This window comes from Siniperca chuatsi, linkage group LG9, assembly GCF_020085105.1.
Source record: "Siniperca chuatsi isolate FFG_IHB_CAS linkage group LG9, ASM2008510v1, whole genome shotgun sequence".
NCBI classification, from domain to species: Eukaryota; Metazoa; Chordata; class Actinopteri; order Centrarchiformes; family Sinipercidae; genus Siniperca; species Siniperca chuatsi.
In genome coordinates, this window is record NC_058050.1 from 3242021 (window position 1) to 3260047 (window position 18027).

Below are 18027 nucleotides of genomic sequence, written 5' to 3' on the forward strand. Positions count from 1 at the left end.
TGTCCTTTGGAGCTGGGCTCACCCAGATGAAGACAAATGTGATTTTCAAAGGTCCATTATGAATGATAAACACATTTAAATTCATTCAGTTTTAAATGCCTTTCGATATGGAGGTCATTATATTAACAACTGAAAGGCAAATGTCCCTTTCAGAGGACAGTAATAAAAGATAACGACATTCAAATGAGAACTCTACAGCACATGAGAAACACTGCAAACTATATTTGTCTTTACAAGTAGTTTTTAATATTTTATGGACTAAATGATAATCGCTTAATTGAAAAAATAATCAGCAGATTAATCGATAATGAGTTGCAGCCCTAGTGGAGAGCCATAAAGTATCCATGAGCAATACACTGAAGCCCTACCTGCTCATTTATGCCAACACACTTTGGATGAAAGCGTCAAAAATGGCAGGAAAAGTGAGTGAGAATGTCAGTGAAGAAGGAATACCTGTGAAGAGTGCTATATATGTATATAGATTTACTTAACAGCTGTGTTTCCAGGTCTCACTGACCACATAGTCTTGTACTGTATATTTTCTCATGTGCTACTTAGAAAGTAAAACCTCACTCTGCATAAAGTCATGCAGACAGAAAACTACCATCTTTACTATTTTCACCTCTGAAGTATGCAAAAGCACCACAGGTTGTGTTAGTTGTTTCACATTGCTGATCCCAATAATGGCCGTTGAGAGTTAGAATCATTTTCTTGAGTGTGGCCACTCCTAACACTAACAGAGACAACAAAAGACCAACAGTTCTTTCTCTTTTTTATTTCAAATAAGACCTCATGTCGTGAGGAAAGGCCACAGCCTGACAGGATTGGGAAGACACTTGTTAACCGGGACCCCTGTTGGGTTCTTTGGAGCACAAAGTATCACATGCTGTCTCTGGATCAGGTCCTATTATCTTCCGTATTTCTTGAATATCGAGGGTGGGATCATTTATGCAGTGGTTTGCAGCATCCTGGTTGAGCTGTGAAATGGAAAACAAAAATGATGCAAGTTCCATCTGTCCTACTACTAAGCTGCATGTTGATCAATTCAAGTACATTAACATCACCATGGTGCATTGTTGGTCTCACTTCTATCACTAATAGTGTGGGGAAACAGGGGTACAATGGTTTAAACGAGCTAAATACACTGTGGGTAAACAATAACAACTACAATAACAGCTCAGTTTAACTGAATGAAATCTGAATGATGGGACACACTTGGGAGTTTATTATAGAGATATGTATGATATATATATATATATATATATGATATATAAATGTGCAAACAAGTGTAGTCTGCTACCACTGTGCAACAGAAATAAAAGATATATATTAAAGGGTAAGTCGGCCCTAACCGACAAATAATTGATCTAACAAGTACTGTGTTTGTCTCCAAAGCCTGGGCTACTGTGGTTACAGAGATGCCACATGGAGAGACCTGAGATTTTTTTTTTTCAGTGACACACATCTATCAAAGCCATCGCCACTGCAAACCTTCAGCTCACTGTGCTAAAAGAGGCTTTTGTTGTGGTTGTGATACAATTTCATTGAGATGTTGCATTGTGGAGAACACAGCATTGCCCTTGGAATAAAATGCACTATATTAATCAAATTTTACTTTGCTTTTAGGAGCTGGCTTATGTCAAGAAAATCCCCTAGGTGACCTCGAGCAAAAGGCAGTTACACCAGTAGAGTTTGACAATGGTGACCAGTAGAAGACTATGTTTACTGGGCAAATCCCAACTGTGAATATGATGAATTGTGTAAGTGGGAGAGGGGGTATTGGTCATAACAAATGTGTGCCTAGCTAAACAAAGGTAGTGTGAATACAAGAGTTGATAAGTGTTATCCCTTCGCTGTAGATTGGAGCATTCAAATGAATCTACATGGGCTGGACAAAGATGCAATATTATCAGGTGCATTGTTCTGAATTGTATTTAAGAAGATGCCATCCTCTGTTTCAACAGGCTTCCTCTGTCTCACTGAAGATGGTAAGAACTCTGAACTTCAAAACAAATACCTTCAAAATCAATGGGATGCCTTGATATTTTTTTGTGATTCTGACTTATTTTGCACTTACTGTATCTGTCACTTTTAGCTATAAAATGTATCACTTTTGATGCATGTCATTTTCCCTCTTTGTGAAATCATATTAGTTGATCATATTTCCTTATAATGTTCAGCATGATTAATTGTTGAATGTTTTAATGTTCTCCTCTCTTCATAATGTCAGGTTTCCACTGCTGGAAAAATGAGGAATCTGATTGTGTTTGTGGTGATCCTTCAGCTGACAATCACAACAGAAAGTAATGGTGAAGTAAGTAAGCTTTTTTATTTATTATTTAATTTTCATAATTTTATTTCTCCTACCTTCTTTCTTTCTTGCATTTTAAGACTGCATTCTGTTTAGTTTTAAGATCAAATGTTTCTATTGGTTGGGAGACCTTTGCTTCAGGGTGTTTTCAGGCCTAAAACAATTGCTACAACAATTACTTATATAATAAATTAATCTATTGATTATGTTTTCTATTAACTGATTAATCATGTGGTCTGTAAAATGTAAAAAGAAAAACAAAATTACTGTTCCCATCTCAAGTTACCGGAGCCCAGATTGACATTCTCAAATTGCTTATTTTGTTTGAATGCCATTGAAAATAATTTCATTTTTCTAGCTATATTTTATTACATTACTATACTTCATCTTTTACTATTATATCTATAGTCTAAGTTATTTTGATTGTTGTGTTGTGCTGTTTTACAGTGAATGTAAAGTTGGTAAAAATGCATTTCTTTCATTCACAGTTTAAGTTTGGAGATATAATTGCCTTCCCACGTGAGCTTAAATGTCCCTGCAAAACCTTTACCTATAAGCACTATGCTGTATATGTGGGTCCAAAAGAAATGGATGGTAAAAACAAGGAGCACAACATATTTCAACGCACAGGTAAGTAAACTGAAAATTGAAGTACACAGATTTACATACTGACAGTGAGTGTGAACAACAGTAAAGAGACAGTAGATCCATGGCTAGCAACACTGTAAAATCTCACAACAGTCAAATCTCTGCAGTTAGTTTCATGAAACTAACTTATCCATAGATAGCAAACAAGCAACGTTAGAAAGACATGTCAAAGCCAGAGTCAGATGACAAGTACACAATTAATCTTGATCTTTAGCCTAGCTTAGCACAAAGACTTGAACAAGGGGGAAACAGCTAGCTTGCATTTCTAGGGAAGAGGGAAAAAACATCCCTACCCAGATTTGTCCTGCCAGTCCAGGGATCAAACCAACAGCTTTGTCGTCACGAGCCCACTACTGCCCCAAAATAAAGTTCAACCTCTTCTAAAACCAGAGCATCTAATTTTCTACGTATACTAAATACACCTGATAAAATGTGTAAATGAGACCGTTTTTTATTGTTGGAAGGCCTATTTTTTATTTGATGGAACTAGGCTAGCAGTTCCTGCGGTGCTCCAGTTTTACTGCTACACTAGGCTAAACACGTCCTGGACCTATTCTGTTAAAGAGTACACACTTTTAGATGTGCAGGTCTATTTGTGATAAAAATGGACAGTAGCAGATTTCATGGGTAATTTCTAATGGTTTATTTTCACATCCATGGCAGGTCCGGTCATAAGATTGTTGCCAAAGCCGAGTCTTTCCGACTGTATTTTCGATACACTCAACACAGCAGAGACACACATGAAAGACAACTACCTTGACACGCATCCAAAATTCAAAGTTGGATCTGAAGACGAAATAGCTGCACGAATCACAGAGAAGCGTGGAAAATGTGGAGTCTATGGTCCCCGTGCCAACAACTGTGAACACCTTGCTACCTATGTGCGCTATGGAGTGTCGATTTCACTGCAGGTATGTGGCAGATTCAATAAGGGCCTGCCATGTTTGCTATTGCCTGTTCTATCATCAGATGTGTAGGAACAATAGTCAGGTGATGAGCAGAAGCCATGATGTATGCTATTAGCATGTTGCCAGTTAGCCCAATGTTAAGTCAACTGTTTAATTAGAATGAATTTAGCAAAATATTTCAAAAACTAAGGGCTGTGGTGAACAAACACCCAGATACTGTGTTTTGTTGCTTTTTTTTGTTGCTATCCAAAAATCCAGTGATTTTTGATCTTTTACCTATAAAGGATAAGGCTTGCGATATTTCATATTTTTGTTATACTCAACAAATCTAATGAAAAGACCAAAACCAACATTGCATGAAGCTGGATTTATACTTGACGCAAGGTGTTAATGAGGGTCCTGGATGTATCCGATCAGGGTGTATCTTGCTTTTATTATATTGCCCCACAGTAACTGTGTTTACATTCTTTCATTTTCTTTGTGATACAGAGCGACAGTTAAATCCAGGTAGCTTCTATTTCGCCTCGTCGCGAAATGGTCAACATGCAGCTTAGTAGTAGGACAGAAGGAACTTGCATCAATTTTGTTTTCCATTTCACAGCTCAACCAGGATGCTGCAAAACACTGCATAAATGATCCCACCCTCGATATTCAAGAAATACGGAAGATAATAGGACCTGATCCAGAGACAGCATGTGATACTTTGTGCTCCAAAGAACCCAACAGGGGTCCCGGTTAACAAGTGTCTTCCCAATCCTGTCAGGCTGTGGCCTTTCCTCACGACATGAGGTCTTATTTGAAATAAAAAGAGAAAGAACTGTTGGTCTTTTGTTGTCTCTGTTAGTGTTAGGAGTGGCCACACTCAAGAAAATGATTCTAACTCTCAACGGCCATTATTGGGATCAGCAATGTGAAACAACTAACACAACCTGTGGTGCTTTTGCATACTTCAGAGGTGAAAATAGTAAAGATGGTAGTTTTCTGTCTGCATGACTTTATGCAGAGTGAGGTTTTACTTTCTAAGTAGCACATGAGAAAATATACAGTACAAGACTATGTGGTCAGTGAGACCTGGAAACACAGCTGTTAAGTAAATCTATATACATATATAGCACTCTTCACAGGTATTCCTTCTTCACTGACATTCTCACTCACTTTTCCTGCCATTTTTGACGCTTTCATCCAAGTGTGTTGGCATAAATGAGCAGGTAGAGAGCTGCAGTGGGGGGACAATAAAAAAAAGAGGGAATTTGGTACTAAAAAGATTGTAACTTGCATACCCACTTGATCTGGCTAAGGCCTCATATAAGCTTCAGTTGAACTTGTGAACATAGTTTCACGTACGAGGACTGTGGATTTTCTCCCCCATCACTTATTGGAATCATGTCAAGAAGGGATCTTTTCATGGCCAGTACAGAGAAGAGGGATCATTGCAGAAACCAAAAAGCTGTTTCAATGTGGGAAGGGGAGAGTTGTTTTAAGACAGACTTGGAAAATGTGAACCTATACCCTTTAATTCAATTTTTGCTAATACGAGGCAACAGAACTCCAAGATTTACAGGCAGTCATACAGCACCTTATAAAGTTGTTACGGCGACACAATTGTTAGCAAGCAATTGTCCATTTACATATCCGGCAGACACAGAGCAACATAATCATCCCACTGGAGTTGTGTTGTGTTTATGTCCACCTGTTGACTCTCCTTTAGCTCTGGTTTGGTCTCCACCAACTCCTGAGAAAAATATGTTCTATGTTCCACTTTCTTCACCAGCTGTAGTCTCTAACTGTGTCTGAAAACAGCTGCCTGCTGCTGCTGGAAACAAGGCTGATGAGAGGGTGATACTGAACAATACAATAAATGTGCCGTAAAACTGAAAACTATGAGCTAAAAGAGGCTTTTGTTGTGGTTGTGATACAACCACAGCATTGACCTTGGAATAAAATGCACTATATTAATCAAATTTTACTTTGCTTTTAGGAGCTGGCTTATGTCAAGAAAATCACCTAGGTGACCTCGGGCAAAGGGTAGTTACACCAGTAGAGTTTGACAATGGTGACCAGTAAAAGAATACGTTTACTGGGGAACTCCAAATGTGAATACAAGAGTTGATAAGTGTTATCCCTTCGCTGTAGGTTGGAGCATTCAAATGAATCTGGGGGACAGCCATGGCACACACGGGCCAGACAAAGATGCAATATTATCAGGTGCATTGTTCTGAATTGTATTTAAGAAGATGCCGTCCTCTGCTTCAACAGGCTTCCTCTGTCTCACTGAAGATGGTAAGAACTCTGAAACAATTACTTCTATATGGTCTTCTCTAACCTGTAGTGCTGTAATCCATCTGGATTGTTTTGGTGCGAGGTGCCGAGTTTTGGAGGTGTCGGCAGTAGAGATGTCTGCATTTTCTTTAACATAATGGGACACTGGGTACACAGTCCCTTTAAAGCCTGGAAGTCATTTCGTAGCCTTGAATTCTAACCTCGACTTGTTGCTAAACATTGCACTATAATAACAAAAACTTAAAAATTGTACTAAAAATTGGATGAAAATCTTGTATCTTGTTTATTTGAAAATTTGAAATTTAAATAAAATAGCTGAAACTTTATCTGAGCAGTGTGTCAATATACTTATTTAAGTGAGCTCTTGCTTATAAGTGAATAAGACTTTTGTATAGTTCACAATGACATCTATATCAATATGCAGTTACAAAAAAGTAAATGCCTTTATCTTTTATGACTGTCTGCTGAAACATACATTTGTCTTTTGCGTTTTTCATTTCGTGACCGCCATTACAGTATAACAGCACTTTAAACAGACATTTAAAGAGAGAATATATCTTCATCTCTCATAACAGACCATTGAAATTACATTTGTCTTTTCATCAGCCATACAGTAAAGTTAAGTACTGCATAGTATTGACCTTTGGCAGACATTCGGGGTTATTGGGGGATTACACCTGGACCCCTCTAGTAACAGTCATGCTGCACCCTAACCCCAATAATACAGCGTCCTCCTTACTGTGAGGCTTGCAGGCCATACGGATCAAATGCAAATTAAAGGGTCTTTCTCTTGTATTGTGAGCAGGATGAAGTTTGCTGTTTGCTATATGTTTGCAGGGCTCTGCTTGTAGTTTTAAGTGTGTGCCAAAGTGTTTTTCCTATTGGATAGCTGAGTAAATCCACAGTGATATAAAATGTATTTTTCTTCAACGTGAAAGATTTCTTCCAGAAACCAAAAGTGCCCAAAATACATAAACAGTGTACAACATGCTTCAAACCTGGTGAAATTACTGGGAATGTAAACCGACAACAGCACTGTTAAAAACTACAGCCTTAAATCAAACAGTCCTTTTAACCACCAAGCTTCAAAAGATGGTGACAGTCACTCAGAACTAAAATATTTTTGCTCATTATAGCTGGTATGGCTGACATATTAGCATAACATATAAACAGCTGCCTATTTATACATCCATCAGATATGGAGCAACATTAGCATTCATTCGAAATGGTATTTGTGTCTGATGAATGTAGGCCCAATATTCACTCTTCTTTTAGCTCTGGTTTGATCTCCACTAATTACTGAGAAAAATATCTGTCTGTCAAAACATTTTGCTTTGCTTTTAGGAGCTGGCTTATGACAAGAAAAAAGCTTGATTATACTGCTTACCTCATCTACTCAACACACGAGTGGTAAGTCATGATTTTATCTGTCCTGTGTCTACACACGGTCTCATTGCTTGAATACTGAAATGTCTAAACATTTTGTTTTTGTCATAAACACATTCTGTACTCAACTGTATCTGTCTTCTTATCTTATCTCTTATATATAATATTTACTACCTTTGATGCATGACATCCCCCTCTTTGGGAATTTTATAAAATGGCTTTATTTCTTAACTCTAATGTGTTTAGTTAAAGAATAGTTTCAGAATATCTTGATTGATACATGATTCATTGTTACATGTTCCTCACAGTCCTTCACTGCTGGAAAAATGAGGCACCTGATCTTGGTGGCTGTGATCCTTTAGCTGGTGATCACAGACATTAATGGAGCAAGTTATTTACATGTTTGGTTCACTTTCATTTTATTTATGCTACCACTGTATGTTTATCATTATTGTGTTATACACATCATTTTTTTGTTCATTTGATTGTGGTGTAAAAGTACTTATCAGTACATTTTAAGTTATTAACATGCATCTCTTCCATTTCCATTTCTTCGATTCGCAGTACGACTTTGGAGATATGAATATTTAACTACGCGCACTTTGCTGTTTATGTGGGAAAGAAAACATTTCCTGGTAAAAAAGAAGGGGACAGAGTTTAGCATGTACAGTATGTGTTGTTTTTGCTGATAGTCCAGAAACCTTTATTGTTTGAAGAAAGTTGCAAGGAAGAGACCTCTTGGAGTGCAGAAAAGTCCCAGTTGTATTTTGGATACAAATCACATGTTTCAGTTCCATGGAGAGGAAGGAGAGTGATAGGAGTGTCATTTGAATTTGTCCAATACTTTGGTGACATTCCGATCAGCCTTAACCGTACATTGTGTTTATTGCTAATTAGCAAATGTTAGCATGTTAACATGCTAAACTAAGATGTGAACATGGGAAAACACATCTGCTAAACATCAGCATGTTAGCGTTCCACTTCAAGCACTGCTGAGCCTAGCATAAATACTAGTGTAGACTCCTAGTCTTGTATTTAAGAGCAAATTAGACAGAGAAAGAAGTATATATTTATTGTAAATGTTTACGTACTGTAGACCTGTAACAGTTTATGCTCTGGTTATAGAAACGTTTCCTCCAAACTCAATATGACTCACAAGCCAGAGCTGGCCTTACCTTGATGGATTCAAGGACAAAACAGGAAAGGAGTACAAGGCAGGAACTGAGGAATAAATAACTCCGCGTCAACAGAAAGTGTAAACTGTATCTTCACTTTCACAACAACTGTGAACACCTTGCTACCTACGTACGTTATGGAGTGAAGGTAGCACTGCAGGTATGTGGCTGATTTAAGGATGGCCCGTCATCATCTTTGCTGCTGCCTTGCCTATTCACAATAGCATGACACATTTCATTAAGTCGTAACCAAAGCTTAAAATAATAGATTTGGAAATTTTGGGGAAAACACTTATTCTGTTGAGTTGGTGTCCTTTAACCCACTACAGTCTTGGGCTCGTGAGAAATTATGTTTGTATTATTACAAATATCTACGTGATTTTAGGTTTTCTGGAGCAGACCTCAGAAGTTCTGGCTTCTCTCAACAACGTACACTGATTTCAACACTGCCGGCTTGTCATTCTTATTTCAGGCCGTCTTGGTGATGTCTTTAATGTGCTGAGATGATAAAGTATTTACCTGTCAGCAAGGTCACAATGAACTTAATCACTTTTATGTTTATAGGTCAACCAGACTGATGGACTCTGCAGTAACATCAAATCAATAAAAAAACATGTCCTGCAGTACTTAAGGGACCAAGTAAGGGAAAATACAGAGTGCACCCCAGGCTCCAGCAATATCGGCTAAGCATTTCATCAATCAACCCTCTCAGGGTGTCTTGCTCACTTCTGCTCTTTCTTTTTGTGATATGATGTCTTATTTGAAATGAAAAACAATGAGCAAGTGCTGTGGGTGTTTTATTGTCCCTGTTGGTGTAAGAAATGGCTATATTGTCTCAAGAAATAACTGAACATTTCAGCATTGTTTGTCAAATCAGAAACATGGCACAACAACAAGCAGTACTTGAAAATGAACCTGTAACCAGGAGGCCCCTTGCATTAATGCACACAGAAACCCCTGAATCTGACTGCAGTTTTAAACTGTTTATAGATACATAACAGATTTCACACACTGGAATAGTCAAAGACATAAGTAATATTTATTGTATTAACCGCAGTCATGCTGTATGACACATGACACATATATAACATTTTAAAACCAGAATATTGGAAAGAATAATTAAGCTAATTTTAAGTTTTTACAAATCCAGAGAGAAAATCTAAAGCCTTGATGAGGGTGTGGGGGTGTGTGTGTGTGTTTGTGTGTGTGAGAATGAGTGAAGGACACGGAATCAAGTCTTGGGACTGACTAGCTTGCAGTAGGGAAGCAGAGTTGGAATGTGTTACAAGTAAAGGGTAAATATGCGAGCAGTCTGAAGTCTGAAAATAAATAACAGCAGCATCTCTGAGCTGTCTGAGCTACATGGCATGTGATGGGAGTGAGCTCCACCCGGACGACTGATGAGTCATATGAGAGATCAAAGTTATATCGCCTGATTCAATTAAATTCAAATTGATTAGCAGTGAAATTTTGTGATCCTTTGGTCTCACTTATGTTCATGGAAGATCTAAAGCTCCCACCACAATGCAGTCTTCCTCGTCATCACCTCTTCAGAAGTGCGTGTGTTGACAGTAGCTACTCCACAGGCCGTATGCCCTTGGCCTCCTCCAGCTTCCTCAGGGTCTCATCCCACTGGGTGAACTGCTTGGACAGCAGGAACATCTGCCAATCAGAGGTCAGGGGTCAGTGGGTGGAGCTTTGTCGCAGCAGCAGTTTATGTTATTAAGAGGTCAGTGAGATATCAGACTAAACCTAAGCAGCAATCTAAGGCTTTGTTCAGACTTCAAGCAAATCAGATTTGTTTCTCAAATCAGATCTTTAAGACATGTGTTGCTGTACGCTGGTGATGCGGCAGCATGAGAAATGTGGAGGTCCATCATCTCGCCCTCCAAACAATCGCGCTTTCAAGTCGTGGTGAAGAACTCTTTTGTCACACCAGACAAGCTCAACTCCAAATGTGGCTTAGATCCGATTTCCAAAAATCGCATTTCATGTGGTTTTCTGCTGTCCAGACTTTCTCAAATCAATCTGGAAACAAACTGGATATGCCAAAAAACGGATTTGAACAAGGCCTAAATTTCTCTTTAACAGTTTGTGTATTATACTTTGTCTTGTGGTCATTTTTATTTCACTAATATTACAAAAAGAAATCATGTTGTAAAAATGGAAGTGTACCATTTTGTTGTATTCCTCAAAAAGTTTCTTCACTTCCTGGGACTGAGCCTCAGTTTGGTCCTGTAAAAGAGACAAACATGGAGGAGTCAACAGGTAAAACCTAACGAGAGAGAGAGAGAGAGAGAGAGAGAGAAGAGAGAGAGAGAGAGAGAGAGAGAGAGAGAGAGAGAGAGAGAGAGAGAGAGAGAGAGAGAGAGAGAGAGAGAGAGAGACACACACAGAGGCAGAGAAAGAGGGGGGTTACCTGCTCTTTGATGTGAATCTGTGACAGGCGCTGCAGCTTAGTGGCATGTTCGGGTACGTCTGTGAACAGAAACACACAGCTAACACAGGCCATTATGGTAAACATTATGGCTGCACACTTAATTGAAATATAAATCGAAATCGCAATATGGCCAAGTGCAATATCCAAATCGTAGAAGACTGTAGTGCTGCAGAGATGCCCCGGCCTCCAGATGTAAGAAAACATGTTTGTTTGGTACAGACCCCAACAAATGTCACATCATCATGATTTTCATAGTTTTTTCAGTGAAAATGAAAATTGTGATGCAAAAACTATCATTCCCACTAATCGTGAATCATATTGTAATATCTGTCTAAACGATTTTTCTTACCATATTGTGCAGCCTTGGTAAACATACAGTATTGAACGTTTCCATCAGTTGTACAACATCGCACGCAAACACCATATCACTGAATAAAAAGGTGGGAAATCACATTAATTTCTCTCTAAAGCATGACAAAATGTTGCCATGATGTTTGCCATGATCATGGTTGAACACTGCCAGATGCACCAGAAGTAGAACAGGGACTACAGCGAAACACAGAGAAACACAAATATCCAACCCATATAGGATAAAAACACTGGTTATTGGAATAAAATGAAATTATAAACCAATCCAACCCAATGACAAAACTAGCCTAAAACCATGTAAACTGTAGTAGTCACAATGAATGACATGCTGCTAGTAAAAACAGCCGAATGTGTTATGTGACAAGTATTACTGCTACATGGTACGAATATTGTGTGGATGGAAACTGTAGCCAAAGAACAACCAGCATCACTGTTGTTTAAGAGATTAAAAAAACAGTATTAATAGTGGCAGATACTGAACGTAGCAGCGATATTATTTGGAAATGAAAAAGCAATATTAAGGCCTTTTTTTTTTTACATGAACTAAGTAAAATTTGCCCTACAAGATAATTGATTTCATTCAGCAGAGCTCAAACCTCTGCCAGCACTTTTTACTCTTTCATTTCCAGGCTTACATTTCATACAAAATTACATACAGTAATTATACATTTTAGCAGCAAACTTTAAAGTCCTGGATCTCAGACTTCCAGAACTTCCAGCAAATTAAAACATTTTTGAGAGATTAAGCTTAAAAAACAAACAAACAAACAAAAAACAAAACCAGCTAACCTGTCCAACAAATTTCAGCCAAAACCATTCTTCACTTTTTAAGACAATTGGCTATCAAACAGGCAAACAGCAGTAAACATGAGCTCCTTCCTACTTTGCTGTCAGGGATAAAACAGATAACAGAGCAGATGTCTCTGCTTTTTGCTTGATTTGCTTGCTGTCCTGCCAGGTGAAACTCACCTCTGATGTAGGTGCTGTCCAGCAACGGCTGCAAGTTGCTGACCTGCTCCAGCAAAGAAGCCTGAGAAAGCAGGAAGTCCTCCTCTGCGCAGACAAACACACAACAGCAGCACAGTGAGTACTGACTCAGATGTAGGTTGCTCTTTTATTCTTCTACAATACAACATATCGTGTCATAACTTACATATTATACAATGTAACAACATTGAACTTTACATGCATAGCATTAAACATTAGAATTACAAATACTATTTGGATTCATATCCGATACATAAATAAATAATAAAAGCCAAAATAAATTTGATTGCAGTTGTAAATAGATGATTTTTTATATTTGATTTATCTATCCCAGTGTCCTCCTGGTTCTTACCAGCAAGAATGAACTCCAGCTTCATGGCGTCAGGTACAGTGATGTGGTCGGTGAACTGGGGGTCCAGGTACTTCAGCAGGTCCTCAACTGCACCATAACACCAATAAATATGATCAAAGACTCACCAAACAGTCTAAAATCTGTTTACAGAAAAAATCATGCAAGGGCTGAAATTCTGAATTTAAGACCTGCTCTTTGCAGCAATTTTGTCATTTTATGTCAGCATTTTGACGTTTTTAATGTTCAGTGGGCACCGTGAATGTCATTAGTTCATAAAATATTTCAATATTAGAGGGCCTCAGTAGCCTAATTGTTAAGGCTCATACCACATAACTGGAAAGAAAACATGAGTATGATGTGCAACGTCCCCTGGCCAGGAGTCGAACTGTGGACGTTGCACATCATACTCATGTTTTCTTTCCATGTTTCCTGGCTATTTCAACACTGACAATCAAATAAAGGATATGCTACAAAAAAAAACTACATTGTTGATAAACACTTTACAATGCATGAGTTCTGTATCAATGTGAAGTAGTATTCTTTCTGACTAACTTGAAAAATAATTACATATAGAAATAAATAAATAAAGTTACAACAAGCCTGTAATCCAGGCTGTCAGGACTGATACAACGCAGCATGTGACTCACTCTTCTTGTGCAGGATCTTGACTCGTTCTCTCTTGTTGGCCGTATTGGTCAGACCTGCCTGAATCCTGGCCAAAGACTCAGCACACTGCAGGACAAAGGACAACGATTAGATTCAATGTTAGTGATTATCAAGGGTATAGGAAAGTCATTACAATTTATTTCATTAATGTGTCTGAGCATTTTTTTGTGCAATATGTGGTACTATACCTAACACAGTACATAAACACAAAATCTCAAGTTCAAGTGTAGCAGGGAGCTACAGCATGTAGCAGCACAATGAAATTTTTAATTTGTGCACTATCTTCTGTGATTTGCAGTATGCCGGCCATTTGCTTATGCATATTTACAGTATCTAATTTTAGGTCGCATACTGAGTAGATCTGGAATGAACTCATTTTTTCTACTAGTTAACAATACGTTTACACTGGTTTTTTTAAAAGTCAACTTCAGTCAACTATCAAACATAAAATCACTTCTTAAGCAGAACATACCACCCCTACAATTACAGCATCTACCCGCAAACAAATCCACTTCAATGCCCCCTTTGTAAGACAAAAGTGTTCATGACACATCATATGATGCTCTGATGAGATGCCCCATTCAGTGGCTCAAAAGGACCATACCATGTTTTTTAGCAAATTTGCTCCAAAATATGTACACTTGAGATTATTGCTGACTATTATTAAAGAATCCCTGAATTTCAGATTGATAAATGTGTTTTCCTAAATTCCTGATTTCCTGACATCCTAAAACAGCTATGTAATTTCAGTGCAATGTTAAACAGTTCAAACCCAACAACACTCAATGTACACTTATATGAAACATGTCTAAAACACTTATGTATGCCTACAGAGGTGGCCAGTACCATAGAGTATTGCGTGATTTATAGTAATTGAGCTAAATCTCTAGTTGGTGCGTCGTTTAGACATTTTAGCCACGTTAAAGCTAAACAGCTGGGCTAACCGACTAAATAGCTAACCTAGCAACTGTTTAACTGGTAGATGAATACACTACAGTTCTTATTGTCTTAAACTGGAGTGAAGAGTTTCTAATAAAACTTATTCTGAATAATCACTGTACAGCCAATGTGCATAAAATAAAAAGGGCGTTCACTCATTCCCACTGACAGAGCTATCGTTAGCTTTGCTAGGCTAACAGCTGCCTAGCTTCTTACTAGCCCCCCAACTCATCTGAATATTCTGGGCCAACCTTAACGGGTTTTCCACTTTTGTTTCTTCTCTCGCCGTATATATGACTCTCCAGCGCCTGAAGACGCATTTCCAGGTTATCCGTCTCCAATTTTTTATCCATTCTTGAAGCTACTAAGGGACACAACAGAACCCAAACAGCCCTGTAATATACGTACGTTACAAGCGACGTCGCATACTGATGACGCATTCGCAATAGGTTTACAAATACTTTTATGTTTTGTGACAATTTATAGCTGTACAATATATGTGGTATATAAACAAAACTTTTCCTTTTAATTCATACGTGTCAATAATTTTGGGAACCTGGCTAGGTTAAAAATGTTTGTTGTCGTTGTTGCAGTAAAGAGATCTGTCGCTAGGGGTCGATGTTTAGCGGTGAAAGGGTTTTTCAGCTGTTTTCCGGTGACAGCAGGGGAATGACAACACCGACTGTCACGGCCCTTCTTCCATTCAAGCAGACTGCAAAACATCGACAAAAGTAAGGTTTTCTCCCATATCACTAACTCTTCCTCGCACACAAGAAATTTCTGTTTGTGGACAATAATAACAATACACAGGAAGCAAGCGCATGTGTTTATTGTAAACAATTCTTTGGTATGTTTCTACTAGCTAAGTTAGCTTACCTAGCCCTCAAGCTAACGTCAGTTTCTGCATTACATCTGCGTAGTCTGACAGGCTTGGAGTTCGTTTGGAAGTGCAGCAGGCGAATCGCTGTCTACTACTGGACTGTCACTTAGTAATAACTCCCATATCAAATTAATAAAGACATATTTCGCATACCAAAAGCTGAATTACTTTAGTCATGGCGCTACTAGCTTGTGTTGCAATGCCTACTTCATTGTGGTTTTGGGGTTGTGTTGCTAAAAGTTGAATTAATGCTTGCCTGTCTGCTCTGCTGTGTTGACAGCAGGAAGCTGTCTGCCATTGGACTTCGGGGTCTGTGTTTGGGGAATTTATTCTTTATGTGCCACTGGGAGCAGCAGCATGGCAGATGACAAGGACGTGTTGAGAGACGTTTGGTTCGGCCGGATCCCCACCTGCTTCACTCTGAACCAGGATGAGGTTACTGAGAGAGAGGCCGAGCCCTACTATGTAAGTGCAGTTACTCTCTGACCACAAAACCTCAGGCCATACCTAACTTTTTCTTTTGCCTGCCACCAGTGCTAAGAGACTCACCTCCGTGCTTCCTGGAAGCCCCCCTCTCAGCCTGCAGCTCTGTAGTTGACATCAGTATGTAAGAATGAGTACAGAGACACACCATCTTCATGCTGCTACAAAATGCTGTATCCTGTATTTTCATCAGCAGGGTGTTTACAGCTGAAAAAGTCATTCCTACTGAGAAAATATAATAAGCAATAGCTTTCTATGTACACTTTTCGTCAGTCTGGTAGCTGCTCATATTGATTAGTTGCCGGGAGAGAAAGGAGCTTTACACCCAAGGCATGCTGCTCCACACAATACCCCCTTGTGCTTAAAATCTCAAAACACGCTTGCAAATTTATTCTTGATATAAAGAAGAGGCGAAGTCCTGAGTGTGGTTTATTTTAGTGAATTAAAAGGTATAGCAGCAGAGTATAAAGCAAATAGCTCTGGTGATCACACTGTAGCTGATATTCACCTTAAAAATGTGAAATACATGTCAGAGGCTACGTAGATACCACATGGAGACTGAAAAAACTTTTATTGGTCAGCCTGTGTTTTTATCTGGAGATTGTTGATAGTGAAGAGAACACGGAGCAGGTTGAAGAACGTCTCTGCAGTGTTCTCATTTTCAGTAAACGCATCTAGCACAACCACTTCCATAGCAAACCCCGTGCTTGCCGCTCTCTACCACAGTGAATGAAAGGATGTGAACTCTTTGCCTCTTAATTATTGTGTGGCAATAGTCTCTTTTTATGTGATAATTAATAATGCGTCTCTTCCTCTCTACTGTTGGCTCGCCCAGTTGCTTCTACCCAGGGTGAGCTACCTGACTCTGGTTACAGACAAGGTGAAGAAACACTTCCACAAAGTGATGAGGGCCGAGGACGTGGAGGAGATGTGGTTTGAGTATGAAGGGACGCCACTGAAATGGTGAGAGATCGTTAGATGAACTGATTTCACTAGTTCTCTCAGGGGAAACAAGGCTGGGTATGTGTGAGTGCACTGTGAGTTGGTACACTGGTGTATTTTTGAATTTGTTACCTTGTCTCCCCTTGTGTCATATTGTTTTGCGGCCTATATGCAAAATATACGTTAGAAGAGCAATTTAGTGTATTTTTATATCAGAATCTCATTATCTTCTTATAATGAATATTCATTTTAGTTTTTCCTGATTGCTCTTATAGAAATTCCCTCCAGTAAAATGCTTTTGGGCTCACCCAGCCAACCGCTCCCACCTTATAAAATCTGCACCATATTACAACTGGTACTATCAGCAGGAAACTGGGTCGGTGTTGTGTGTTGTATTTGTGGTGTCAGCTTGAAAATAAATGTAGTTTGTATTTCCCCAAACTGTTAAAACCTGTTTCGACGGGACTTTAAATACTCTCCTCCTTGTTTGTGTACCTTTTTTGAACTGCCTCAAGTAAACATCCACATTTTCCAACAAATGCCGTACACAGTCAGAACCATAGCAGTGTATTCACACCACCTGCAAAGCCAGAAAGCCATCACTCAAGTCCATTCATTCACAGCCATTAGCCTCAGCTGGTGTTAACAATGGGCACATTGAGTTTCGTATCTGCCTGTCTGACTGCCTGTCTGCTGAGATCAGCAGCACAGCCAGTTAACAGACTGCAGGCACAAAGTTCAGCCAAAAGGTGTCGCAACACAGACGATAAAATGCCTGGTTTACAGTCACATCAAAGTTCCAGTAATTCGAGTAAAACGCATTAGAGAAAATTACCAGATGTCACAGTTGATAGTCATCTAGTTATTTGTTATCATTATCATGTTGTCTGCTTTTCTTTTCTCATTGTAAATTGCAAATTCATTGTAAATGTAATACATTTGGGTTTTTAAACAAATGTAACAATTTTAAGACATTCCTTTAGGGTCTAATATCCAGTAATGGGAGTTTGTTATTAGTTTTGACATTTTATAAATTACAGATGATCATTAAAATACCTTTTTAAAAAATACACTCATCTGATTTGAGGCTGTGATAAAGAAAAGCATCTAATCCCTGCTGGCTGAAACATAATAGACTAACCCTATTCTAAACACAGGAAGTGACAAATAGAAATGTTGGAGTGAACTGTAAACTATCTCCTGAAGTTCACACACTGCATCCACAGAAAGCTGGACTCAACAACATCAGAAGACAACATAA

General features: G+C 38.7%; 3 protein-coding genes across 7 annotated transcripts in view; 2 read left to right on the plus strand and 1 right to left on the minus strand.

Moving 5' to 3' along the window:
- The first annotated feature begins 1594 nt into the window (after positions 1-1594).
- LOC122882277 lies at positions 1595-4668 on the plus strand. 2 transcript variants are annotated; one of them, XM_044209503.1, is made up of 6 exons: positions 1595-1760; positions 1860-1988; positions 2231-2314; positions 2800-2941; positions 3623-3870; positions 4469-4668. In XM_044209503.1, exons 2-6 carry the CDS (start codon positions 1884-1886, stop codon positions 4604-4606), a joined length of 717 nt encoding a protein of 238 aa, XP_044065438.1. In that variant the 5' UTR covers positions 1595-1760; positions 1860-1883; the 3' UTR covers positions 4607-4668. The 2 variants fall into 2 exon arrangements, with proteins under 2 accessions (XP_044065438.1, XP_044065437.1); XM_044209502.1 differs by having other exon boundaries at positions 1595-1988.
- Positions 4669-9728: 5060 nt separating this feature from the next.
- On the minus strand, positions 9729-14893 carry dctn3 (dynactin 3 (p22)). The gene is made up of 7 exons (XM_044209505.1): positions 14713-14893; positions 13504-13588; positions 12857-12943; positions 12487-12570; positions 11128-11186; positions 10884-10943; positions 9729-10370 (listed from the first exon to the last, which is right to left on the minus strand). Exons 1-7 carry the CDS (start codon positions 14812-14814, stop codon positions 10284-10286), a joined length of 564 nt encoding a protein of 187 aa, XP_044065440.1. The 5' UTR covers positions 14815-14893; the 3' UTR covers positions 9729-10283.
- A 152-nt stretch (positions 14894-15045) lies between these two features.
- Positions 15046-18027, plus strand: part of atg5 (ATG5 autophagy related 5 homolog (S. cerevisiae)) — a 39857-nt gene continuing 36875 nt past the window's right edge. For 3 of the 4 annotated variants that reach the window (XR_006379321.1, XM_044209498.1, XM_044209499.1), the window contains exons 1-3: positions 15046-15192; positions 15622-15806; positions 16660-16787. Coding sequence is in view for 3 of the 4 variants with exons in the window: in XM_044209498.1 (XP_044065433.1) it covers positions 15699-15806; positions 16660-16787 (236 nt within the window). In the remaining variant the exon portion in view is untranslated. The remainder of the gene's footprint in view (positions 15193-15621; positions 15807-16659; positions 16788-18027) is intronic. The other variant, XM_044209500.1, reaches the window with a different exon arrangement.